The sequence below is a fragment of the Pseudophryne corroboree genome, chromosome 3, assembly GCF_028390025.1.
Source record: "Pseudophryne corroboree isolate aPseCor3 chromosome 3, aPseCor3.hap2, whole genome shotgun sequence".
Lineage (NCBI taxonomy): Eukaryota > Metazoa > Chordata > Amphibia > Anura > Myobatrachidae > Pseudophryne > Pseudophryne corroboree.
In genome coordinates, this window is record NC_086446.1 from 31,058,696 (window position 1) to 31,084,845 (window position 26,150).

General features: G+C 48.3%; 1 protein-coding gene across 5 annotated transcripts; it reads left to right on the plus strand.

The window, feature by feature from the left end:
* Positions 1-712: 712 nt before the first annotated feature.
* Positions 713-24,884, plus strand: LOC135054598 (oocyte zinc finger protein XlCOF6.1-like). Of its 5 annotated transcripts, none has more exons than XM_063957785.1 (7): positions 725-815; positions 5,295-5,456; positions 5,592-5,738; positions 7,578-7,656; positions 7,775-7,872; positions 8,032-8,191; positions 23,602-24,884. In XM_063957785.1, exons 4-7 carry the CDS (start codon positions 7,602-7,604, stop codon positions 24,504-24,506), a joined length of 1,218 nt encoding a protein of 405 aa, XP_063813855.1. In that variant the 5' UTR covers positions 725-815; positions 5,295-5,456; positions 5,592-5,738; positions 7,578-7,601; the 3' UTR covers positions 24,507-24,884. The 5 variants fall into 5 exon arrangements, with proteins under 5 accessions (XP_063813851.1, XP_063813855.1, XP_063813850.1 ...); XM_063957780.1 differs by having other exon boundaries at positions 5,612-5,738; XM_063957784.1 differs by having other exon boundaries at positions 5,622-5,738.
* Positions 24,885-26,150: the final 1,266 nt, after the last annotated feature.

The following is a 26,150-nucleotide window of genomic DNA, read 5'->3' on the forward strand; positions in this document are numbered from 1 at the left end:
AATAATAACAACAACAGGACACCACTGGCCAATCCCCCTGTATAATAACAAGACACCACAGGCTGCTCCCCCTGTATTGTAATAATAATAACAGGACACCACAGGCCACTCCCCCTGTATAATAATAATAACAGGACACCACAGGACACTACCCCTGTATAATCACAAGACACCACAGGCCTCTCCCCTTGTATAATAATAACAGGACACCACAGGCCGCTCCCCCTGTATTATACAATAATAGGACACCACACGCTGCTCTCCCTGCATAATAATTACAACAGGACGCTCCCCCTGTGTAATAAAAACAGGACACTCCCCCTGTATAAGAATAACAGGACACCACAGGACACTCCCCCTGTATAATATTAACAGGACACGACAGGCTGCTCCCCCTGTATAATAATAATAATAGGACACCACATGCTGCTCCCCCTGTATAATAATAATAAGACACCACAGGCCGCACCCCCTGTATAATAATATTAATAGGACACAACACGCTGCTCTCCCTGTATAATAATAAAAATAATACGACACCACAGGCTGCTCCTACTGCACCACCACCCGCTACCTCCCACATATCAGACACCGGATATCCGCTGTACAATCCCCAGAGGGCAGGACGATCAGGCGGCTGCTGCATTGGAAGCGCTGTGGAACGCATATCCCGGAAGTACGGTGGAACGGACAGACAGGAAGTTATGTGGAACGCAGATCGATCGTGTGGTGGAACGCAAGAAAAGCGGAATAAACGGAAGGGAAGTGGGGTGTGTAACTTCCTCCTTATCAGAACAGACGGTGTGTGGCCGGGGGTGAGTATCTCTGTAGATGTGTAATGAGAGAGAAGTGATGCAATGAGGTATAGGGGGCAATCATGAGGCGGTGTGAGGGGCGGGGCCATGAGGGTGTGACCCCCACAGTAATTATATATACACCCCAATCCCATTTACTGGGCCGGCAGTATGTATTCCCTCTCACACCCACTGTGCCCGCAGTATATATTCTCCCTCGCTCCCACCGTATATATTTCTTCTCACGCCCACTGTATATACTCCGCTTCAAGTCCTCTGTGCCCGCAGTATATATTACCCTCACACCCAGCTCTCACCGTGCCCGCAGTATATATTCCCCCTCACACCCAACTCTCACCGTGCCCGCAGTATATATTCCCCCTCACACCCAGCTCTCACCGTGCCCGCAGTATATATTCCTCCTCACACCCAGTTCTCACCGTGCCGCAGTATATATTCCCCCTCACACCCAGCTCTCACCGTATACCGTATATATACCCACAGTATATATTCCCCCTCACACCCAGCTCTCACCGTATACCCGCAGTATATATTCCCCTCACACCCAGCTCTCACCGTATACCCGCAGTATATATTCCCCTTCACACCCAGCTCTCACCGTGCCCGCAGTATATATTCCCCCTCACACCCAGCTCTCACCGTATACCCGCAGTATATATTCCCCCTCACACCCAGCTCTCACTGTGCCCACAGTATATATTCCCCCTCACACCCAGCTCTCACCGTATACCCGCAGTATATATTCCCCCTCACACCCAGCTCTCACCGTGCCCACAGTATATATTCCCTCTCACACCCAGCTTTCACCGTGCCTGCAGTATATATTCCCCTCACACCCAGTTCTCACCGTGCCTGCAGTATATATTCCCCCTCACACCCAGTTCTCACAGTCACCGTGCCCGCAGTATATATTCCCCCCTCACACCCAGCTCTCACCGTGCCCGCAGTATATATTCCCCCTCACACCCAGCTCTCACCGTGCCTGCAGTATATATTCCCCATCACACCCAGCTCTCACTGTGCCTGCAGTATATATTCCCCCTCACACCCAGCTCTCACCGTGCCTGCAGTATATATTCCCCCTCACACCCAGCTCTCACCGTGCCTGCAGCATATATTCCCCTCACACCCAGCTCTCACCGTGCCCGCATTATATATTCCCGCTCACACCCAGCTCTCACCGTGCCCACAGTATATATTCCCCCTCACAACCAGCTCTCACCGTATACCAGCAGTATATATTCCCCCTCACACCCAGCTCTCACCGTATACCCGCAGTATATATTCCCCCTCACACCCAGCTCTCACCGTATACCCGCAGTATATATTCCCCCTCACACCTAGCTCTCACCGTATACCCGCAGTATATATTCCCCCTCACACCCAGCTCTCACTATGCCCACAGTATATATTCCCCCTCACACCCAGCTCTCACTGTGCCCACAGTATATATTCCCCCTCACACCCAGCTCTCACCGTATATTCGCAGTATATATTCCCCCTCACACCCAGCTCTCACCGTGCCCACAGTATATATTCCCCTCACACCCAGTTCTCACCGTGCCTGCAGTATATATTCCCCTCACACCCAGTTCTCACCGTGCCTGCAGTATATATTCCCCCTCACACCCAGTTCTCACCGTGCCCGCAGTATATATTCTCCCTCACACCCAGCTCTTACCGTGCCCGCAGTATATATTCCCCATCACACCCAGCTCTCACTGTGCCTGCAGTATATATTCCCCCTCACACCCAGCTCTCACCGTGCCCGCAGTATATATTCCCCCTCACACCCAGCTCTCACCGTGCCTGCAGTATATATTCCCCTCACACCCAGCTCTCACCGTGCCCGCATTATATATTCCCCCTCACACCCAGCTCTCACCGTGCCCACAGTATATATTCCCCCTCACACCCAGCTCTCACCGTATACCCGCAGTATATATTCCCCCTCACACCCAGCTCTCACCGTATACCCGCAGTATATATTCCCCCTCACACCCAGCTCTCACCGTATACCCGCAGTATATATTCTCCCTCACACCCAGCTCTCACCGTATACCCGCAGTATATATTCCCCCTCACACCTAGCTCTCACTGTGCCCACAGTATATATTCCCCCTCACACCCAGCTCTCACCGTGCCCACAGTATATATTCCCACAGTATATATGCCCACAGTATATATTCCCCTCACACCCAGGGGGAATAACCCAGCTTCCGGGTCACACACTGATATGTGGTAATATTATTATATATCGGAGAAGGGGTCAAACAGTGATATATGAGGGGTAATAAATGAGCTCCCGCCACACCGATACGTGGTATTATTATTGTATAAGGGAGAGGAGACCGTACAGTGATACATATGATATATGGAAAAAAGTATTTTGCCACACCTGTTAATTATTGAATTCAGGTGTTTCAATCAGATCCGTTGCCAAAGGTGTATAAAACCAAGCACCTAGCCATGCAGTCTTCCTGTACAAACATTTGTGATACAAAATGGGTAATTCTGAAGAGCTCAGTGGCTACAAGCGTGGTACTGTGATGGGACGCCACCTTTGTAATAAGGCCTTTCGTGAAATTTCACCCCTGCTGGATATTCCACGGTCACCTGTAAGTGATATTATTAGAACGTGGAAGCGTTTAGTAACGACAGCAACTCAGCAATGAAGTGGAAGACCACGTAAAATCACAGAGCGGGGTCAACGACTGCTAAGGCGCATGGTGCGTGAAAGTCACCAACGCTCTGCTGATTCCATAGCTGAAGAGTTCTTACTTCCACTGGCATTAATGTAAGCACAAAAACTGTGCGGCGGGAGCTTAATGGAATGGGTTTCCATGGCCGAGGACTGCATGCAAGCCTCACATCACCAAGTCCAATGCCAAGCATCGGATGGAGTGGTATAAAGCCCACCAACACTGGACTGTGGAGCAGTGGAAACGTGGTCTGTGGAGTAACAAATCACGCTCTGTTTGGCAGTCAGATGGGCGAGTCTGGGTTTGGCGGATGCCGGGAGAACATTACCTGCCTGACTTCATTATACCAACTATGAAGTTTGGTGGAGGAGGGATAATGGTATGGGGCTGTGTTTCAGGGTTTGGGACAGTTTCCTTATCTCCAGTGAAGGGCATTCTTAATGCTTCAGCATACCAAGACATTTTGGAGAATGGTATACTTCCAACTTTATGGCAACAGTTTGGTGAAGGCCCTTTTCTTTGCCAACATGACTGTGCCCCAGTGCACAAAGCAAGGACTAGAAAGATACGGTTTGAGGAGTTCAGTGTGGAAGAACGTGACTGTCCCACAGAACCCTGACCTCAACCCCATCGAGCACCCTTGGGATGAACCGGAACAGAGATTGGCAGCCAGGCCTTCTAATCCAACATCAGTGCCTGACCTCATAAATGCTCTACAGAATGAATGGGCACAAATTCCCACAAAAACACTGAAAGCCTTCCAAGAAGAGTGGAAACTAGGGGATAAAGCAGTCACCCAGCCCGCCAGTACATTTGCAGCTTTCTCTGCAGGGGCATTTCAGCTCCAGTTCACCCATCATCAGCCGGTGATTCAGCGACCCCTTTATTTCTTTCCTCAGTACCATTATCGTTGTGACGGGATGTAACCAGGTTACCGGTGGTCAGGACCCCGCCAAACAGTATACCGACTTTTTGGGCTGAGATTAAGGGGGTCATTCCGAGTTGATCGCTAGCTGAAAATGTTCGCTGCGATTAAGTGAAAAAGCGGCAGTTCTGCGCATGCATATGTGGCGCAGTGCGCACACGCGACGTACTTTCACAACGGCCAATGTATTTTTACAGAAGGTCTAGCGAAGCTTTTCAGTCACAATGGAAGCCTCTGAGTGATTGACATGAAGGGGGCGTTACTGGGTGTCAACTGACCGTCTTCAGGGAGTGTTCGAAAAAACGCAGGCGTGCCAGGAAAAACGTAGGCATGGCTGGCCGAACGCAGGGCGTGTTTGTGATGTCAAATACGGAACTGAATGGTCTGAACTGATTGCAAGCGCTGAGTAGGTCTGGAGCTTCTCCAAAACTGCAGAATGTTTTTTTTGTAGCCGCTCTGCGATCCTTTCGTTCGCACTTCTGCTAAGCTAAAATACACTCCCAGAGGGCGGCGGCTTAGCGTTTGCACGACTGCTAAAAACTGCTAGCGAGCGATATACTCCCGGAATGACACCCTAAATCCCTTTTCAACTCCCTAGTAGGCTTAAGTATGTCCCCCGGCCCCAAACACTTACTGATGCCACTAGGTACAGCACGTCATCGATGTAAATCGGATAGGCACATTGTATTGGCTGTTGGCAAAGTGTAGGGAAACATGAGTTTCACGTCTACAAGGCAGACACCACTCAGTTATTCCAACATTTTTGACTTGTTCATCTTATATAGACATATTGATGCTATCATGGACCTCTGCATAAGCACCGTGTGTAATGTCTCTTATCCTTTTCAATAGCTATTCCTTATATGCAGTGTCCACTTAACTGTATATAGCGCTGACCTCTCCCACCATCTGCCATGGCCTGGCCAGTATAAGTACATTATGTCCGTGGGGGCCGGCTGTAGACAGTGGACACAGAGTGGTAGCCCAGCGGCAATGTCATCTGCTGCTGTAGAGGTGTGTACTATATACTCTCTATATAGGAAATGGCTACACATAGAATATGTGTGACCTTGTATAATGCACCCATCATGTTTACTTTGCACAAATAACTCCTAAAATAATTTCAAATTAGTGAAATAACTTCTATAGACGTCTCTCTCATTACACAGGATCAAACAGTAGTGAGAAGACATCCAGTGACCACCTGCTGTGACTCCATCACTGATATATGAGAGACACAATGACCAGAAGATCCTGGACCTCACCAACAAGATCATTCAGCTGCTGACTGGAGAGGTGACTGCTGGGAATGGGGCATTATACAGTAACACCAGGGGATGTGTCTGGGTGATGACTGGAGAGGTGACTGCTGGGAATGGGACATTATACAGTAACACCAGGGGATGTGTCTGGGTGATGACTGGAGAGGTGACTGCTGGGAATGGGACATTATACAGTAACACCAGGGGATGTGTCTGGGTGATGACTGGAGAGGTGACTGCTGGGAATGGGACATTATACAGTAACACCAGGGGACGTGTCTGGATGATGACTGGAGAGGTGACTGCTGGGAATGGGGCATTATACAGTAACACCAGGGGATGTGTCTGGGTGATGACTGGAGAGGTGACTGCTGGGAATAGGACATTATACAGTAACACCAGGGGACGTGTCCGTGTGATGACTGGAGAGGTAACTGCTGGGAATGGGTCATTATACAATAACACCAGGGGATGTGTCTGGGTGATGACTGGAGAGGTGACTGCTGGGAATGGGGCATTATACAGTAACTCCAGGGGATGTGTCTGGGTGATGACTGGAGAGGTGACTGCTGGGAATGGGGCATTATACAGTAACACCAGGGGATGTGTCTGGGTGATGACTGGAGAGGTGACTGCTGGGAATGGAACATTATACAGTAACACCAGGGGACGTGTCTGGGTGATGACTGGAGGGGTGATAGCTGGCAATGGAGCATTATACAGTAACACCAGAGGATGTGTCTGGGTAATGACTGGAGAGGTGACTGCTGGGAATGGGACATTATACAGTAACACCAGGGTGTGTGTCTGGGTGATGGCTGGAGAGGTGACTGCTGGGAATGGGACATTATACAGTAACACCAGGGGATGTGTCTGGGTGATGACTGGAGAGGTGACTGCTGGGAATGGGACATTATACAGTAACACCAGGGTATGCGTCTGGGTGATGACTGGAGAGGTGATTGCTGGGAATGGGGCATTATACAGTAACACCAGGGGATGTGTCTGGGTGATGACTGGAGAGGTGACTGCTGGGAATGGGACATTGTACAATAACACCAGTGGATGTGTCTGGGTGATGACTGGAGAGGTGACTGCTGGGAATAGGACATACAGTAACACCAGGGGACGTGTCTGGGTGATGACTGGAGAGTTGACTGCTGGGAATGGGGCATTATACAGTAACACCAGGGGATGTGTCTGGGTGATGACTGGAGAGGTGACTGCTGGGAATGGGGCATTATACAGTAACACCAGGGGATGTGTCTGGGTGATGACTGGAGAGGTGACTGCTGGGAATGGGGCATTATACAGTAACACCAGGGGATGTGTCTGGGTGATGACTGGAGAGGTGATTGCTGGGAATGGGGCATTATACAGTAACACCAGGGGGGATGTGTCTGGGTGATGACTGGAGAGGTGCCTACTGGGAATGGGGCATTATACAGTAACACCAGCGGATGTGTCTGGGTGATGACTGGAGATGTGACTTCTGGGAATGGGACATTATACAGTAACACCTGTGGACGTGTCTGGGTGATGACTGGAGATGTGATAGCGGGGAATGGGACATTATACAGTAACACCAGAGGATGTGTCTGGGTGATGACTGGAGAGGAAACTGCTGGGAATGGGACATTATACAGTAACACCAGGGAACGTGTCTGGGTGATGACTGGAGAGGTGACTGCTGGGAATGGGGCATTATACAGTAACACCAGGGGATGTGTCTGGGTGATGACTGGAGAGGTGACTGCTGGGAATGGGGCATTATACAGTAACACCAGGGGATGTGTCTGGGTGATGACTGTATCATTGTGTGTGTCAGGTTCCTATAAGGTGTCAGGATGTCACTGTCTATGTCTCCATGCAGGAGGGGGAGTATATAGAGGAACACATGAGTCTGTACAAGGACGTGATGATGGAGAATCACCGGCCCCTCACATCACTGGGTAAGAGGAGACTGTAATGTATTGTACAAGGGAGAGCAGGTATGGGGGCCTCTATATACACACATCATCTGATAATCACATATATACACTGTACTCAGTCACTGTGTGTCTCCTACAGATGGACCCAGTAACAGAGATACCCCAGAGAGATGTCCCCGTCCTCTGTATTCCCAGGACTGTACAGAGGAGAATCACAGGATCCCACAGGAGGATCAGGTAGGTGGGATTTAGGGTCTCACTAATATACCAAAGTGACTTGAATATGATGTGTACTTTCTGTCTGACAGACTGATATTGTTCTTTTCAATCTCTGTTCATGAATTTAGGCATTATTATTTTATTGTATTAATTTATTGTTTGTTGGGGATTATTTAGAGTGAGCAATTGATTGAAATTAAGACAGAAGATATAGATGGTGAAGAGGAGAGATATGTGGCTGATAGTGAAGTAGAAGATATAAAGAAGGAAGAGGAGAAATATGTGAGGGGTAATCAGTGGTGTAAGGAGGAGGAAATCCCTACAGATATCAGCACAGGTGAGTAATAATCACTTATTACAGCACAGACGGGGTAATTCAGATGTGATCGTTGGGCAACAGTTTTTGCTATCCTGCGTTCAGATAGTCGCTGCCTAAAGGGGGAGTGTATTTTAGCTGTGCAAGTGTGCGATCGTATGTGTGGCAGAGCTGTACAAACTGATTTTGTGCAGTCTCTGCGCAGCCCAGGACTTACTCAGCTGTTGCGATAACAGGCTGTTCGGGATTTGACATCAGACACCCTCCATGAAAACGCTTGATCCTGTCTGCGTTTTCCCTGACACTCCCAGAAAACGGTCAGTTGCCATCCAAAAACGGCCTCTTCCTGTAAATCTCCTTGCGATCACCCGTGCAAATGGGTTCTTTGCACAATCCCGTCGCAGGGCATCGATGCCCATTGCAGCCGTGCAACGCCCTGGCGCAGTGCGGTGTATATGCATGCGCAGTTCAGATCTGATCACCCGCTGTGTGAAAACGCACATCAGCGATCAAATCTGAATGACCCCCAGAGCCACATATTTCTCTGACGTCCTAAGTGGATGCTGGGACTCCGTAAGGACCATGGGGGATTAGCGGCTCCGCAGGAGACAGGGCACAAAAGTAAAAGCTTTAGGACTAGGTGGTGTGCACTGGCTCCTCCCCCTATGACCCTCCTCCAAGCCTCAGTTAGATTTTTGTGCCCGGCTGAGAAGGGTGGCTCTCCTGAGCTGCTTAGAGTAAAAGTTTAGACTTAGGTTTTTTTTATTTTCAGTGAGTCCTGCTGGCAACAGGCTCACTGCAACGAGGGACTAAGGGGAGAAAAAGCGAACTCACCTGCGTGCAGAGTGGATTGGGCTTCTTGGCTACTGGACATTAGCTCCAGAGGGACGATCACAGGCCCAGCCATGGATGGGTCCTGGAGCCGCGCCGCCGGCCTCCTTACAGATGCTGTAGACAGAAGAAAGGTCCAGAAATTGGCGGCAGAAGACGTCCATGTCTTCATAAAGGTAGCGCACAGCACTGCAGCTGTGCGCCATTGCTCTCAGCACACTTCACACCGCGGTCACTGAGGGTGCAGGGCGCTGGGGGGGGGGCGCCCTGAGCAGCAATGAAAACGCTAAAAATGGCAAAAAATACATCACATATAGCCCCTGGGCTATATGGATGTATTTAACCCCTGCCAGTTTTCCTAGAAAAAGCGGGAGAAAAGGCCGCCGAGAAGGGGGCGGAGCCTATCTCCTCAGCACACAAGCGCCATTTTTCCACACAGCTCTGCTGGTAGGAAGGCTCCCAGACTCTCCCCTGCACTACAGAAACAGGGTAAAAAATAGAGGGGGGGCACTTATTTGGCTAGATAAAGATATATTGCAGCTATAAGGGATAGACACTTATTATAAGGTTGTCCCTATACATTTTATAGCGCTTTGGTGTGTGCTGGCAAACTCTCCCTCTGTCTCCCCAAAGGGCTAGTGGGGTCCTGTCCTCTATCAGAGCATTCCCTGTGTGTGTGCTGTGTGTCGGTACGCGTGTGTCGACATGTATGAGGAGGAAAATGGTGTGGAGGCGGAGCAATTGCCTGTATTAGTGATGTCACCCCCTAGGGAGTCGACACCTGACTGGATGGTCTTATTTAAGGAATTACGTGATAGTGTCAGCACTTTACAAAAAACTGTTGACGACATGAGACAGCCGGCAAATCAATTAGTGCCTGTCCAGGCGTCTCAAACACCGTCAGGGGCTCTAAAGCGCCCATTACCTCAGTCGGTCGACACGGACACTGACTCCAGTGTCGACGGTGAAGAAACAAACGTATTTTCCAGTAGGGCCACACGTTACATGATCACGGCAATGAAGGAGGCTTTGCATATTTCTGATACTACAAGTACCACAAAAAAGGGTATTATGTGGGGTGTGAAAAAACTACCCGAAGTTTTTCCTGAATCAGATGAATTAAATGAAGTGTGTGATGATGCGTGGGTTTCCCCCCGATAAAAAAATTGCTGATATCTAAGAAATTATTGGCATTATACCCTTTCCCGCCAGAAGTTAGGGCGCGTTGGGAAACACCCCCTAGGGTGGATAAGGCACTCACACGCTTATCAAAACAAGTGGCGTTACCGTCTCCGGATACGGCCGCCCTCAAGGAGCCAGCTGATAGGAAGCTGGAAAATGTCCTAAAAAGTATATACACACATACTGGTGTTATACTGCGACCAGCGATTGCCTCAGCCTGGATGTGCAGCGCTGGGGTGGCTTGGTCGGAGTCCCTGACTGAAAATATTGATACCCTTGACAGGGACAGTATTTTATTGACTATAGAGCATTTAAAGGATGCATTTCTATATATGCGAGATGCACAGAGGGATATTTGCACTCTGGCATCAAGAGTAAGTGCGATGTCCATTTCTGCTAGAAGATGTTTATGGACACGACAGTGGTCAGGTGATGCGGATTCCAAACGGCACATGGAAGTATTGCCGTATAAAGGGGAGGAGTTATTTGGGGTCGGTCTATCGGACCTGGTGGCCACGGCAACAGCTGGAAAATCCACCTTTTTACCCCAAGTCACCTCTCAGCAGAAAAAGACACCGTCTTTTCAGCCTCAGTCCTTTCGTCCCCATAAGGGCAAGCGGGCAAAAGGCCAGTCATATCTGCCCCGGGGTAGAGGAAAGGGAAAAAGACTGCAGCAGGCAGCCCCTTCCCAGGAACAGAAGCCCTCCACAGCTTCTGCCAAGTCCTCAGCATGACGCTGGGGCCTTACAAGCGGACTCAGGTGCGGTGGGGGGTCGTCTCAAGAGTTTCAGCGCGCAGTGGGCTCACTCGCAAGTGGACCCCTGGATCCTACAGGTAGTATCCCAGGGGTACAGATTGGAATTCGAGACGTCTCCCCCTCGCAGGTTCCTGAAGTCTGCTTTACCAACGTCTCCCTCCGACAGGGAGGCAGTATTGGAAGCAATTCACAAGCTGTATTCCCAGCAGGTGATAATCAAAGTACCCCTCCTACAACAGGGAAAGGGGTATTATTCCACACTATTTGTGGTACCGAAGCCAGACGGCTCGGTGAGACCTATTCTAAATCTGAAATCTTTGAACACTTACATACAAAGGTTCAAATTCAAGATGGAGTCACTCAGAGCAGTGATAGCGAACCTGGAAGAAGGGGACTATATGGTGTCCCTGGACATCAAGGATGCTTACCTCCATGTCCCAATTTGCCCTTCTCACCAAGGGTACCTCAGGTTCGTAGTACAGAACTGTCATTATCAGTTTCAGACGCTGCCGTTTGGCTTGTCCACGGCACCCCGGGTCTTTACCAAGGTAATGGCCGAAATTATGATTCTTCTTCGAAGAAAAGGCGTCTTAATTATCCCTTACTTGGACGATCTCCTGATAAGGGCAAAGTCCAGGGAACAGTTGGAGGTCGGAGTAGCACTATCTCGGGTACTGCTACAACAGCACGGGTGGATTCTAAATATTTCAAAATCGCAGCTGATCCCGACGACACGTCTGCTGTTCCTAGGGATGATTCTGGACACAGTCCAGAAAAAGGTGTTTCTCCCGGAGGAGAAAGCCAGGGAGTTATCCGAGCTAGTCAGGAACCTCCTAAAACCAGGAAAAGTGTCAGTGCATCATTGCACAAGGGTCCTGGGAAAAATGGTGGCTTCTTACGAAGCGATTCCATTCGGCAGATTTCACGCAAGAACTTTTCAGTGGGATCTGCTGGACAAATGGTCCGGATCGCATCTTCAGATGCATCAGCGGATAACCCTGTCTCCGAGGACAAGGGTGTCTCTTCTGTGGTGGCTGCAGAGTGCTCATCTACTAGAGGGCCGCAGATTCGGCATTCAGGACTGGGTCCTGGTGACCACGGATGCCAGCCTGAGAGGCTGGGGAGCAGTCACACAGGGAAGAAATTTCCAGGGAACGTGGTCAAGTCTGGATACTTCTCTCCACATAAATATACTGGAGCTAAGGGCAATTTACAATGCTCTATGCCTAGCAAGACCTCTGCTTCAAGGTCAACCGGTGCTGATCCAGTCGGACAACATCACGGCAGTCGCCCACGTAAACAGACAGGGCGGCACAAGAAGCAGGAGGGCAATGGCAGAAGCTGCAAGGATTCTTCGCTGGGCGGAAAATCATGTGATAGCACTGTCAGCAGTGTTCATTCCGGGAGTGGACAACTGGGAAGCAGACTTCCTCAGCAGACACGACCTCCACCCGGGAGAGTGGGGACTTCACCCAGAAGTCTTCCACATGATTGTGAACCATGGGGAAAAACCAAAGGTGGACATGATGGCGTCCCGCCTCAACAAAAAACTGGACAGGTATTGCGCCAGGTCAAGGGACCCTCAGGCAATAGCTGTGGACATCTGGTAACACCGTGGGTATACCAGTCAGTGTATGTGTTCCCTCCTCTGCCTCTCATACCCAAGGTACTGAGAATTATAAGACGGAGAGGAGTAAGAACTATACTCGTGGCTCCGGATTGGCCAAGAAGGACTTGGTACCCGGAACTTCAAGAGATGCTCACAGAGGACCCATGGCCTCTGCCGCTAAGAAGGGACTTGCTTCAGCAAGGACCATGTCTGTTCCAAGACTTACCGCGGCTGCGCTTGACGGCATGGCGGTTGAACGCCGGATCCTAAAGGAAAAAGGCATTCCGGAAGAGGTCTTCCCTACCCTGGTCAAAGCCAGGAAGGAGGTGACCGCACAACATTATCACCGCATTTGGCGAAAATATGTTGCATGGTGTGAGGCCAGGAAGGCCCCCACGGAGGAATTTCAACTCGGTCGATTCCTGCATTTCCTGCAAACAGGAGTGTCTATGGGCCTAAAATTGGGGTCCATTAAGGTTCAAATTTCGGCCCTGTCCATTTTCTTCCAGAAAGAATTGGCTTCAGTTCCTGAAGTCCAGACGTTCGTCAAGGGAGTACTGCATATACAACCCCCTTTTGTGCCTCCAGTGGCACCGTGGGATCTCAACGTAGTTCTGGGATTCCTCAAATCACATTGGTTTGAACCGCTCAAATCTGTGGATTTAAAATATCTCACATGGAAAGTGACCATGCTGTTGGCCCTGGCCTCGGCCAGGCGAGTGTCAGAATTGGCGGCTTTGTCTCACAAAAGCCCATATCTGATTTTCCATTCGGACAGGGCAGAACTGCCGACTCGTCCCCAGTTTCTCCCTAAGGTGGTGTCAGCGTTTCACCTGAACCAACCTATTGTGGTGCCTGCGGCTACTAGGGACTTGGAGGACTCCAAGTTGCTAGACGTTGTCAGGGCCCTGAAAATATATGTTTCCAGGACGGCTGGAGTCAGGAAAACTGACTCGCTGTTTATACTGTATGCACCCAACAAGCTGGGTGCTCCTGCTTCTAAGCAGACGATTGCTCGTTGGATTTGTAGTACAATTCAGCTTGCACATTCTGTGGCAGGCCTGCCACAGCCAAAATCTGTAAATGCCCACTCCACAAGGAAGGTGGGCTCATCTTGGGCGGCTGCCCGAGGGGTCTCGGCGTTACAACTTTGCCGAGCTGCTACTTGGTCAGGGGCAAACACGTTTGCAAAATTCTACAAATTTGATACCCTGGCTGAGGAGGACCTGGAGTTCTCTCATTCGGTGCTGCAGAGTCATCTGCACTCTCCCGCCCGTTTGGGAGCTTTGGTATAATCCCCATGGTCCTTACGGAGTCCCAGCATCCACTTAGGACGTCAGAGAAAATAAGAATTTACTTACCGATAATTCTATTTCTCGTAGTCCGTAGTGGATGCTGGGCGCCCATCCCAAGTGCGGATTGTCTGCAATACTTGAACATAGTTATTGTTACAAAAATCGGGTTATTATTGTTGTGAGCCATCTTTTCAGAGGCTCCTCTGTTATCATGCTGTTAACTGGGTTCAGATCACAGGTTGTACAGTGTGATTGGTGTGGCTGGTATGAGTCTTACCCGAGATTCAAAATCCTTCCTTATTGTGTATCGTCCGGGCACAGTATCCTAACTGAGGCTTGGAGGAGGGTCATAGGGGGAGGAGCCAGTGCACACCACCTAGTCCTAAAGCTTTTACTTTTGTGCCCTGTCTCCTGCGGAGCCGCTAATCCCCCATGGTCCTTACGGAGTCCCAGCATCCACTACGGACTACGAGAAATAGAATTATCGGTAAGTAAATTCTTATTTTTCCTTCCTCAGTCATTACAGCAATCTCTTATCCTACAGTGGTGGATTTGTGAGCATCAGCCCCTATTATACTCCTGCTCTCCCCTCACATCATGTCACTGTGTGTTACCATCCCAGAGATCTGACCAGTCTCCTCCCCACACTCTCTGGTGTATCTCGTACATCAGGAACCATCAGCCCCTATTATACTCCTGCTCTCCCCCTCACATCATGTCACTGTGTGTTACCAGCCCAGAGATCTGACCAGTCTGCTCCCCACACTCTCTGATGTATCTCATACATCTGGAGCCATCAGCCCCTATTATACTCCTGCTGTCCCTCACATCATGTCACTGTGTGTTACCAGCCCAGAAATCTGACCAGTCTCCTCCCCACACTCTCTGGTGTATCTCATACATCAGGAGCAATCAGCCCCTATTATACTCCTGCTCTCCCCTCACATCATGTCACTGTGTGTTACCAGCCCAGATATCTGACCAGTCTCCTCCCCACACTCTATGGTGTATCTCATACATCTGGAGCCATCAGCTCCTATTATACTCCTGCTCTCCTCCTCACATCATGTCACTGTGTGTCACCAGCCCAGAGATCTGACCAGTCTCCTCCCCACACTCTCTGGTGTATCTCATACATCAAGAGCCATCAGCCCCTATTATACTCCTGCTCTCCCCCCTCACATCATGTCACTGTGTGTTACCAGCCCAGAGATCTGACCAGTCTCCTCCCCACACTCTCTGGTGTATGTCATACATCAGGAGCCATCAGCCCCTATTATACTACTGCTCTCCCCCTCACATTGTGTCACTGTGTGTTACCAGCCCAGATATCTGACCAGTCTCCTCCCCACACTCTATGGTGTATCTCATACATCTGGAGCCATCAGCTCCTATTATACTCCTGCTCTCCTCCTCACATCATGTCACTGTGTGTCACCAGCCCAGAGATCTGACCAGTCTCCTCCCCACACTCTCTGGTGTATCTCATACATCAAGAGCCATCAGCCCCTATTATACTCCTGCTCTCCCCCCTCACATCATGTCACTGTGTGTTACCAGCCCAGAGATCTGACCAGTCTCCTCCCCACACTCTCTGGTGTATGTCATACATCAGGAGCCATCAGCCCCTATTATACTCCTGCTCTCCCCCTCACATCATGTCACTGTGTGTCACCAGCCCAGAGATCTGCCCAGTCTCCTCCCCACACTCTCTGGTGTATCTCATACATCAGTATAATGAATACCATTGTATTTATTCAGTCTCTGATCACTGGAGTGAGCCACCATCTGATATTATCCACAATCCACTATGTGCACAACCACATGACATTACCCTTCGTTTTCCTTGTATGGTAATATCTCACCGATATCTTTCTAAATATGATTTCTGCAGCAGGGTACATAGGTTTCCACAGGGAAACATTGGGGTGTAGAGATGGATCTGGATCCAGCCCCAACAGGTAAAGCTTTAGCTGTCACGGGATGCATCCGGTCCCTCCTCTATAACCCCGCCTCCAGGCACTGTGAGCTCAGTTTTGTTATCCAGTCCAATGCAGGAAGCAGGCGCGAGAGGAGGAAGATGTTAGGCACACAAGAACACATACACCTGGGTGCGCTTCTGGACACGCACAGCCAAAGACTGTATTTATCTCCAGACAAGGTATTAAAACTGTAATCCAAAATATGTCACTTTCTTCACCATCCTCGAGTGTCCATACACTCAGCGATGCAGATGCTCGGTCTGATGGTGTCGTCTTTCGACATGGTCGAGTACGTTTCATTCTCGCACCCTGCAATGCCTGATACTTTCCAAGTAGAACTGCACACCCCATCGGATCAGATCTCAAATGATCTCCCTGACTCCAGAGGTTCGCCAGTCGCTCACTTGGTGGCTTCAGGACCAACATCTGAGCATGGGCCGTCCCTGCTGGATCTCCGTCTTGGTCCTCCTTACAATGGACGCAAGTCTTCGGGTCTGGGGAGCGGTGACAGAGCAACACTCCTTTCAGGGACGGTGGACCAGGTCGGAATCTCTGCTTCCGATCAATATTCTGGAGTTGAGAGCAGTGTTCAACATACTAACTCTGGCCCGTCCTATTGTGCAGAAAAGGCCGGTTCAAGTAAAGTTGGACAATGCCACCACGGTGGCCTATATCAATCATCAGGGCGGCACCCGAAGCCACATGGCAGTGATGGAAACTCCTGTGTTGGGCGGAACGTCATCTTCTAGCCATTACAGCAGTATTCATCCCGGGTGTTCTCAACTGGGAAGCAGGCTTCCTCAGTCGTCAGGATGTTCACGCCGGAAAGTGAGCTCTTCATCCAGAGGTTTTTCTAACTCCTGGTGGACAGATGGGGTTTACCAGACCTGGATCTCATGGCCTCTTGACACAATCACAAAGTTCGGGTCTTCGGTTCTCGAACATGGGATCCTCTGGCAACGTTTGTGGACACACTGACCGTCCCCTGTACTTTCACCTGCCTTACGTTTTCCCTCCGGTGTGCTACTTCCCCGGGTTTTTTGGAAGTTCAAACAATCGCTCCTGCGTGGCCCGGTGTCACTAGTTCTTAGATCTCCAGGGACTCTCTGCAGAGTAACCCCTTCTACTTCCTCAGTGATGGGACATGACTCTTGAAGCTTCGCTTCTAAGGTCAAAAGGTTTCTCTGAGTCGGTTATACAGACTATGCTGAAGGCCCGCAAACCGTCCTCTGGCAACATGTATTATAGAGTGTGGCACGCTTCACTTGGTGTGCTACTAAGCGTTATGATGCCAGTAAGTTCAGGACTTCCAGAATTCTGCCATTTTTCCAAAGAGGTTTAGACTTAGGCCTTCGTTATGCTTCTCTCAAGGTACACATTTTTACCTTGTCTGTATGGTTCCAGCGCAAGATTGCCTCCATACCTGATGTGTACATGTTCCTCCGGTGGCACAATGGGATCTGTCTGTTATGTTGGAGGCTCTCCAATAAGCTCTATTTGAACCTCTTAAATCTGGATCTCAAATGGCTGACGTCCAAGGTTCTCTACGTGCTGGCTATTGCGTCTGCAAGGAGGGTTTCAGACTTAGGTGCTTTGTCCTGTCCCCCCCCCGTTCTCATACGTCCTAGAGGATGCTGGGGTCACTTCAAGAACCATAGGGTATAGATGGTTTCCGCAGGAGACATGGGCACTTTAAGACTATCAAAGGGGTGTGAACTGGCTCCTCCCTCTATGCCCCTCCTCCAGGCTCCAGTTTAGAATCTGTGCCCAGTGAGACGATGCACACTGAGGAGCTCTCCTGAGTTTCTCTGAAAAAATACTTTTGTTAGGTTTATTATTTTCAGGGAGAACTGCTGGCAACAATCTCCCTGCTTCGTGGGACTTAGGGGAGAGAAGTCAGACCTACTTCTACTTAGTTAAGGGCTCTGCTTCTTAGGCTACTGGACACCATTAGCTCCTGAGGGTCTGATCGCTAGGTATGCCTAGATGCTCATTCCCAGAGCCCGCCGTCACCCCCCTTGCAGAGCCAGAAGTCAGAAGACAGGCGATTAGAAGAAGACAGAAGACTTCAGTGACTGCTTCAGAGGTACCGCACAGCGGCCGTGCTGCGCGCCATGCTCCCACACTCAGCGGCACTACGGGGGGGGGGGGGGCCTGGGCAACATACTAATCTCTAAAAAAGTGACTGGCAACAGGGGACAAGGTGCCAAACCTCTGTCCAAACCCCCGCCAGTATAAAGATTTTTGAAAAATAGCGGGGCTGAAGCGCGCCATTATGGGGGCGGGGCTTAGTCCTCACAGCTCACATCAGTGCCATTTTCTCTTCATAGAAGCTGCAGTGACGGTGGTCCTTCCTCACACTGCTGTACAAGTAACAGGGTGCAAAACGGGGGGGGGGGGGGGGCACAGTGATTTTTGGTGCAATATAAGTTATTATAAAAGTGCTGCATGTCTGGGACATTCTGTATCTGTGTCAGACTCTGGTTTAAGCGCTGGGTGTGAGCTGGCAAACTCCCTCTGTGTCTCTCTGACAGGCTTTATTGTGGGTCTGTCCCCTATACGCACAGTGTGTCTGTGTGTGTTGGCATGCCTAAGGCTGAAGGCTCTTCCCAGGAGGAGACTATGTTAGGGACACAAACTGTTGGGGGAGTGACCCTGTTGGCACCGCCGACACCTGATTGGGTGAATGTTTTGAGTGCTTTGAATGCTAATGTGGCTCTGATAAATAAAAGATTGGCTAAATCTGAGTCTCAGAACCAGGCATGGAAGAAATCCGTAGAGGATGTGTTACAAAAACGTTCATTTGCCCAGCTGGCAGAGACGGACACCGACACGGACACTGACTCAAGTGTCGACTATAGTGATGCCAGATTAGATCCAAAATTGGCAAAGAGCATTCAGTACATGATTGTGGCTATAAAAAATGTATTACATATCACTGAGGACCCTGCTGTTCCTGATACTAGGGTCTGTATGTATAAAGGAAAGAAACCTGAGGTAACGTTTCCTCCCTCTCATGAACTGAACACGCTTTGTGAAAAGGTTTGGGAAAATCCAGACAAAAAGTTTCAGATTCCCAAAAGGATTCCAGTGGTGTATCCGTTTCCGAGAAAAGGAGGAGGCTGCGCTGGCAGAGGAAAGAACAATTTAGACCACTAGTGGTATATGGAATTTCTCCATGGACTCTCTTCAGTAACATCTAAAAGGGACTCTCCCTACTGCACTACAACTGGATACAATACTTATGGGCAAAATATGGAACAGATTCTAGAGAACATATTCCACTAATCCTGTTCCAAAACCTTTGGGTAAACTCCAATTTTTGCATACTATTGGTAAATTCCATTTTTTTCTGCATATATTTGGCACATTATCTTGCACAAAAATACTGTTTTTTTAAAGAATTATTGTTTTATAATACATTTTTTAATTACACATTTAGTGGTCTATATTGTTCTTTCCTCCTTCTTTTCTCGTAATCTCCTTTTAGGGAGTGACTCTCCTGTACCACTGGCTGCTGCTTAGCTAATCAGCTCGCCTCACAGCGCCCGAATACCTTTGGGTATTTTTTGCCTTATTGGTGTATCCGTTTCCCTCTGGGGATAGGGAAAAATGGGAGTCACCCCCAATTGTGGACAAAGCTCTATCACGGCTGTCCAAAACGGTGGCTCGTCCGTCCCCTGACACGGCAGCCCTAAAGGATCCTGCAGATCGTAGGCAGGAAAATACATTGAAATCCATTTATGTCACCACGGGTACGCTACTCAGACCAGCCATTGCATCTACGTGGGTGAGTAGTGCTATCGAAAGATGGGCAGATAACTTGTCATATGAAATAGATACCCTGGATAGGGATAGCATTCTTTTTACACTAGGTTTTATCAGGGACGCTGCAGTCTACCTAAAGGAAGCTGTGAGGGATATTGGCCTCTTGGGATCAAGGTCCAATGCCATGGCAGTCTCAGCTAGGAGAGCATTGTGGATTCATCAATGGGATGCTGATGCCGACTCTAAGAAAGTTATGGAGTCTCTATCGTATAAAGGTGGTGGATTGTTTGGTGATGGCCTCGCTGAGTTGGTATCTACGGCTACCGCGGGTAAGTCAGAATTTTTACCTTATGTGCCTGCACCACAAAAGAAAGCACACCACTATCGGATGCATTCCTTTCGGCCCAATAAATACAGAAAGGGCCAAGGGTCTTCCTTCCTTGCAACTAGAGGAAAGGGAAAAGGTAAACGATCACCGGCTGTGGCCGGTTCCCAGGAGCAGAAGTCCTCCCCGGCTTCTGCCAAATCCACCGCATGACGCTGGGGCTCCTCTGCGGGAGTCCGCACCGGTGGGGGCACATGTCAGGTTCTTCAGTCAGTTCTGTGCTCATTCGGCCCTGGACCCATGGCTTTTAGAAATAGTATCCATGGGGTACAAACTGGAGTTTCAAGACGTCCCCCCTCACCGATTTTTCAAATCTGCCTTACCAGCTTCTCTTCCGGACAGGGAGGTCGTATGCGCCGCAATACAAAAATTGTGTCACAATTAAGTCATTGTCAGGGTTCCCCTGTCGCAACAGGGAGAAGGCTTTTATTCGAGCCTGTTCGTGGTTCCGACGCCAGACGGCTCAGTCAGACCAATCCTGAACCTCAAATCCCTCAATTTCTACCTAAGGAAATTCAAATCCAAGATAGAATCTCTCCGGGCAGTTATCTCCAGTCTGGAGGAGGGGGATTTTATGGTGTCGTTGGACATAAAGGATGCCTACTTACATGTTCCCATTTATCCTCCGCATCAGGCTTACCTGAGGTTTGCAGTTCAGGATTGTCATTACCAATTTCAGACGTTGCCGTTTGGTCTGTCCACGGCTCCGAGAATTTTCACCAAGGTAATGGCCAAAATGATGGTTCTCCTGAGCAAACTCTTTTCACTCTAACTCACCGGCATTACAGCTGTAAGGAACTTGCTTACAAGCGGAGATTTCTTTTGTTTGCATTGTGGCTCCATCACGGTCTCTGCACGGCACTAGCCTACATGGTCTGACGGCTGCAATTGGCCGCGGGACATCGTCAGCCTATATTACCTGACAGCGGGACAACGCTAACCCGTATTCTCTGACGGTAACACCTGACTGTGAGACGCTAGCTTGTATCATCTAAACGGCTAATTGGCCGTGGGACAGCGCTTCAGTCCTCTACTATCCAGTGCCAGCAACGGCTCCGGTTAATGCTACACCTGCTAAATTTCTCCGCAACAAGTGGCCACAGCGTGTGCTCCTCTGATGTCCTGGAAGATGTGGTATTCCCTATGCTTAGGGCACTAAAAGGATTTCTACCAGCCCTAGGGAATACACAGGCAACAGTCCTACATCTGGCCCTTACAGGCTCAGGAGCAAGCTTGGATAACTATTTCCTCATTGAACTCCTCTACCTAGTATCGCACTGTGGGCTTTATATAGGACTTTACCGAGGATGCTCGGTAATACCAGCCCCTAGGAGAGGTAACATTGTATATTGTTCATTGCATATTTGACCGCTGGGCCCCTTTTTTCCTCTCCAACTACTGGAGAAAAAGTTTTGTTGTTTTTACATATTTATAGTCATAATACACTGCAGAGAGTAAAACTGTTACATTATTGTTACAACCTCAGAGAATATCGATTTTACACCCTGAATCAGGGGGATACTAAATACAAGTTTTGGTTGATATTGTGTGTTCATATAACGGTGTTTTAGAGCATAGTTATTAATCCTTTTTATATATGATTATTTTTTTATTTTTTTAATGTATTTTACATTATAATAAATTATTTTATATAGAAGATTGTCAACTCTCCACTACTTACATCTATTTGCAACACCCCAAGCGCAGCCATTTTTTCTTTTTCTATTGTTGTGTCCATAGGCACATGCACAGTGCCTTTATCGGTAGCGCTCAGGTGTGATTGCAATTTGGTGTCTATCTATTTAGGCGCTGCCAGTAAGTTGTTTGACATTTTGTTTTGTTTTGTGCTGCACATCCAACCTCCCTTTGTGCCCCCTGTGGCACTGTGGGATCTTAACGTGGTGTTGCAATTCCTTCAATCTCATTGGTTTGAACCTTTACAATAGGTGGAGTTCAAACAAAAAGAAAGATGCGTTCTTGGATCCAAGCTTGAAAAAGGAGAACAATCTCCGAAACGCGTCGTTTGGACGACACGGATGCCTTTTATCTGCATTGCCTGATTCCCTACTCGACCTTCAAATGGAATAAGCCTATTTGCGGTGGTGCCACACTAATTCCACCGGGACCGGATTGCCTTTTCCTAAAAAGGCTCTCTGCCCACCGCAAATCCTATTTAGGGTGAGATACTTTGGGATTGGCATTGTATTATATATGTGTGATTCATATTTTGTGGTGTATCACTTTATGCATTAAAGTACTGTGTTTTTATCTTAAAGCCAGTTTCAAGCATCTCTGTTACAAGGGCGCCTACGCACACATCCATCTTTCTTTTTGTTTGTATTCTGTATGGTGGGACGTGGTGTTCCCTCAGCGATGTGTGACGGCTGCCTAGGGTAACATTTGTTGCGCACTTCAGAAATTTCTTTTTGTTCACAATAGGTGGAGTTGAAATTCCTCACTTGGAAAGTGGTTATGCTGTTGGCCTTGGCATCCGCCAGGCGGGTGTCTGAATTGGCGACCTTGTATCACAAGAGCCCTTATTTGATCTTACATGAAGATAGCGCAGAGTTGAGGACTCGTCAGCAGTTTCTGCCGAAAGTGGTTTCGTCATTTCACTTGTACCAACCTATTGTGATGCCAGTGGCTACTGACGCCTTGCTGGAATCGAAGTTTCTCGACGTTGTCAGAGCTTTGAAAATTTATGTGGCCAGAACGGCTCAGTTTAGGAAAACGGAGGCTCTGTTTGTCCTGTATGCTCACAACAAAATTGGGGCTCCTGCTTCCAAGCAGACTATTGCGCGCTGGATCTGTCATACGATTCAGCATTCTACGGCTGGATTGCCGTTACCGAAATCGGTGAAGGCCCATTCTACCAGAAAGTTGGGCTCGTCCTGGGCGGCTGCCAGGGGGGTCTCGGCATTACAACTTTGCCGAGCGTCTACTTGGTCGGGTTCAAACACCGTTGCGAAGTTCTAAAAGTTTGATACCCTGGCTGATGAGGACCTCATGTTTGGTCAATCGGTGCTGCAGAGTCATCCGCGCTCTCCCTCCCGTTCTAAAGCTTTGGTATAAATCCCATGGTTCTTGAAGTGAACCCAGCATCCTCTAGGACGTAGCAGAGCAGTTTTCCAAACTCAACCTGGTTACCTTCCTAAGATAATTTCTTCCTTTCATTTTAACCAAGAGATTGTGGCCTTCATCTCTCCAGACTTGTCGGTTAAAGATCGCGCCCACCCTGACACACCTGGCCTCTCTGGGTTTGTATGGAGTTGGCCACTGGTTCCTTCTCCTGTCTGTGAGAATGTGTTCCTATGTGCCTAACATCTTTCTTCTCTCCTTCCTGCTTTCTGCTTTGGACTTGTTGACAAAACTGAGCTACCAGTGCCTGGAGGAGTGAAGCTATGCATCCTGGGACAGCTAAAGCTTTACCTATTTGGTGCCCGGATGGCGCTTCCACCTCTACACCCTGATGTTCCCTGTGGACCCTATGTACTCTGCAGAATGATGTTAACAAAGGTAAGTCTACCATAACTCTCCATTTCTATTTGCTTTTCTACTCCGGTTGGACAATGCCTAATGAACTTTCCTGTTTGTTTCTTTACATTTATCTTATATCTAACAGGTGGACTCCTAGGCCGAAACACCCGGGAAGGGCCTCTTAGTGTATATTCTGATTTAGATAACAAATATAAAATAAAACCTGAGTCTCCAGGAGACAACCCCAGTATACATCCAACACCTGACAGTGCAGATATATCATCTAACCCCACTCATCATGAGGAACGTTCTCCTGATCAGTTACACAGGAGAACTAATAAGAGAGCTCATAGAGTTCCTGCTATACTTTCCTGCTCGGAGTGTGGGAAATGTTTTCCACATAAATCAGAGCTTGTTAGACATCAGAGAAGTCACACAGGTGAGAAGCCATTCTCCTGCTCAGAATGTGGGAAATGTTATTCATTGAAATCCAGTCTTGTTGCACATGAGAGAAGTCACACAGGTGAGAGGCCATTTCCATGCTCTGAGTGTGAGACAAGTTTTTTAAAGAAATCACTTCTTACTAGACATCAGAGAACTCACACAGGGGAGAAGCCATTTCCATGCTCTGAGTGCGGGATACATTTTAAACGGAAATCAAGTCTTGTTACACATCAGAGACATCACACAGGTGAGAGACCATTTCCATGTCCTGAGTGTGGGAAACGTTATAGAACGAAATCAAATCTTGTTCAGCATCTGAGAACTCACACAGGGGAGAAACCTTATCCATGTTCTGAGTGTGGGATGCATTTTAAACGGAAATCAAGTCTTGTTACACATCAGAGAATTCACACAAGTGAGAAGCCATATCCATGCTCTGAATGTGGGAAATGTTTTACACAGAACTCCATGCTTGTTACACATCTGAGACGTCACACAGGGGAGAGACCTTATCCATGCTCTGAGTGTGGGAAATGTTTTACAGACAAATCACATCTTATTAGACATCAGAGAAGTCACACAGGTGAGAAGCTAGTTTCTTCTTGAAGAACCTGAATTCTGCACAATCTTTAAAGGAAAGACAATTCTTGCTACTCATCAGAATTACACACATTAGAAGAGCAATCCACCCCTGTATCTTCTTATTTCATTATTATCCAAATATGGGGAAAACATTTTGCTTTGAAATCTTTTACTAATAATCTGTTTCAAAATAATCATTTTCCTATGAAACGCTGATAAAATAAATAAACCTAGCGCCATTAGCAGCTGGTGAGAGGTTATCAATAGACCTTTGGAGTATTAATACAGAGTATAAACTGATTCAGGAGCCTCCATAGTGGCTTTATACTAATTGTTTATTGTGGTTAATTGGATCTTTTTATCATTATGTATTTTACGTATTTTAATAAATGTGTATTTCTATGATCTGTCCATTAATAGATTATTGACCTATTGGTTAATTTCTGGAGTGCTGGTTACTCCGTGTCCTATAAAACACTGGTTATCTATATTATAATCCTCTATGGTCCGTCACACCTACATGCATGCACAATGGGAGCTGGGGCGTGTGATGCCCCTCCAACGACTCCCACTGCTAGAGCAACGGGACACACCCTAGCAGGAGAGGTAGAGAACCCAATGGGAGGTATGTATACAGCCACAGGATGAAGGGGGGCAAGACAGAGCCGAGGGGGCAGGGCCGGACAAGATGGGGATAGATGGGATGGGGTGGAGGAGCAGGAATGGTTGTGGAGCAGTGAGGGGCATGGGAGCGGGTTACATGGGGCCCTTTAATGTTAATTGGAAATATGCACCATTACCTTTGAGAAACCACCTTGTACTGAGTTTCTATTACGGAATACTTAACAAAGCTAACAAAGGCATTGGCAAAAAGCTCTACTTAGTGTTTGAGCTGTAAACACCGCCAAATCTCAGCATCCGACAATGTCCATTTGCTCTGTAGAAAACCAAAAACCAAAGGCAACACCCTCCCAGAATCCACCAGTTGGCCGACCCTAGAAAGATATGGGGGAGGGGGATCCTGGACTGCACACCCTAATTACATATATATTGGGAGGTACTACCATGCTGGGAATATAATTATTCTGATAGAGTGTGCCTTGGCACTATATTTTCTTTCTTTGTGCAACCGTACAATCACCTTGCAAGTGTGAAATAAAGCGCTAGAGGCACCCGAGGGGAAGTCAGGGTTGCCAAAGAGCTGGGTCAGATGTGAATAAGGAGCAGAAATCCAGGCCTGAGTTTGTTCCACCTAACCAAGGTGAGTCCTATCATAGGATGAGATAAAACAGGCACACTGGATCTCCACGGATATAGCGAAAGATCTAAAGAAACAATCATCCTCCAAATTAACCCACTGTCTGGCCTCCCCAGACCTTGTCCAGTCCATTATCCATCCGAGCATAATTGCATCGTAAAATATGGAAAAGTGTGGGAGTTGATGTCCCCCCATGTGCTTATGTCTGAACAAGATGGCGTCCCTCACCAGATAGTGTACCTCATGAAACTACTACTTAGATATATGGATAGGGAAGTCTGAAGTAAATATTGAACTCTGGGTAAAATAGGGCTGCCCGTGGCAAAATGTATTAGGTCTATAACTTTAATGGTATTGTCCCTGGTTTCCCTCCCAGGAACTAAGTCCACCTGGTCTGAATGAATAACATT

What these genes read in the sequence shown, in the direction of transcription:
- LOC135054598 (XM_063957781.1), top strand. Translation starts at nt 7,602, where the DNA reads ATGAGTCTGTACAAGGACGTGATGATGGAGAATCACCGGCCCCTCACA. An exon ending in CCGGCCCCTCACATCACTGG is followed by an intron (nt 7,657 to 7,774) that starts GTAAGAGGAGAC and finishes TGTCTCCTACAG; the next exon opens with ATGGACCCAGTAACAGAGAT. An exon ending in GGATCCCACAGGAGGATCAG is followed by an intron (nt 7,873 to 8,031) that starts GTAGGTGGGATT and finishes GGGATTATTTAG; the next exon opens with AGTGAGCAATTGATTGAAAT.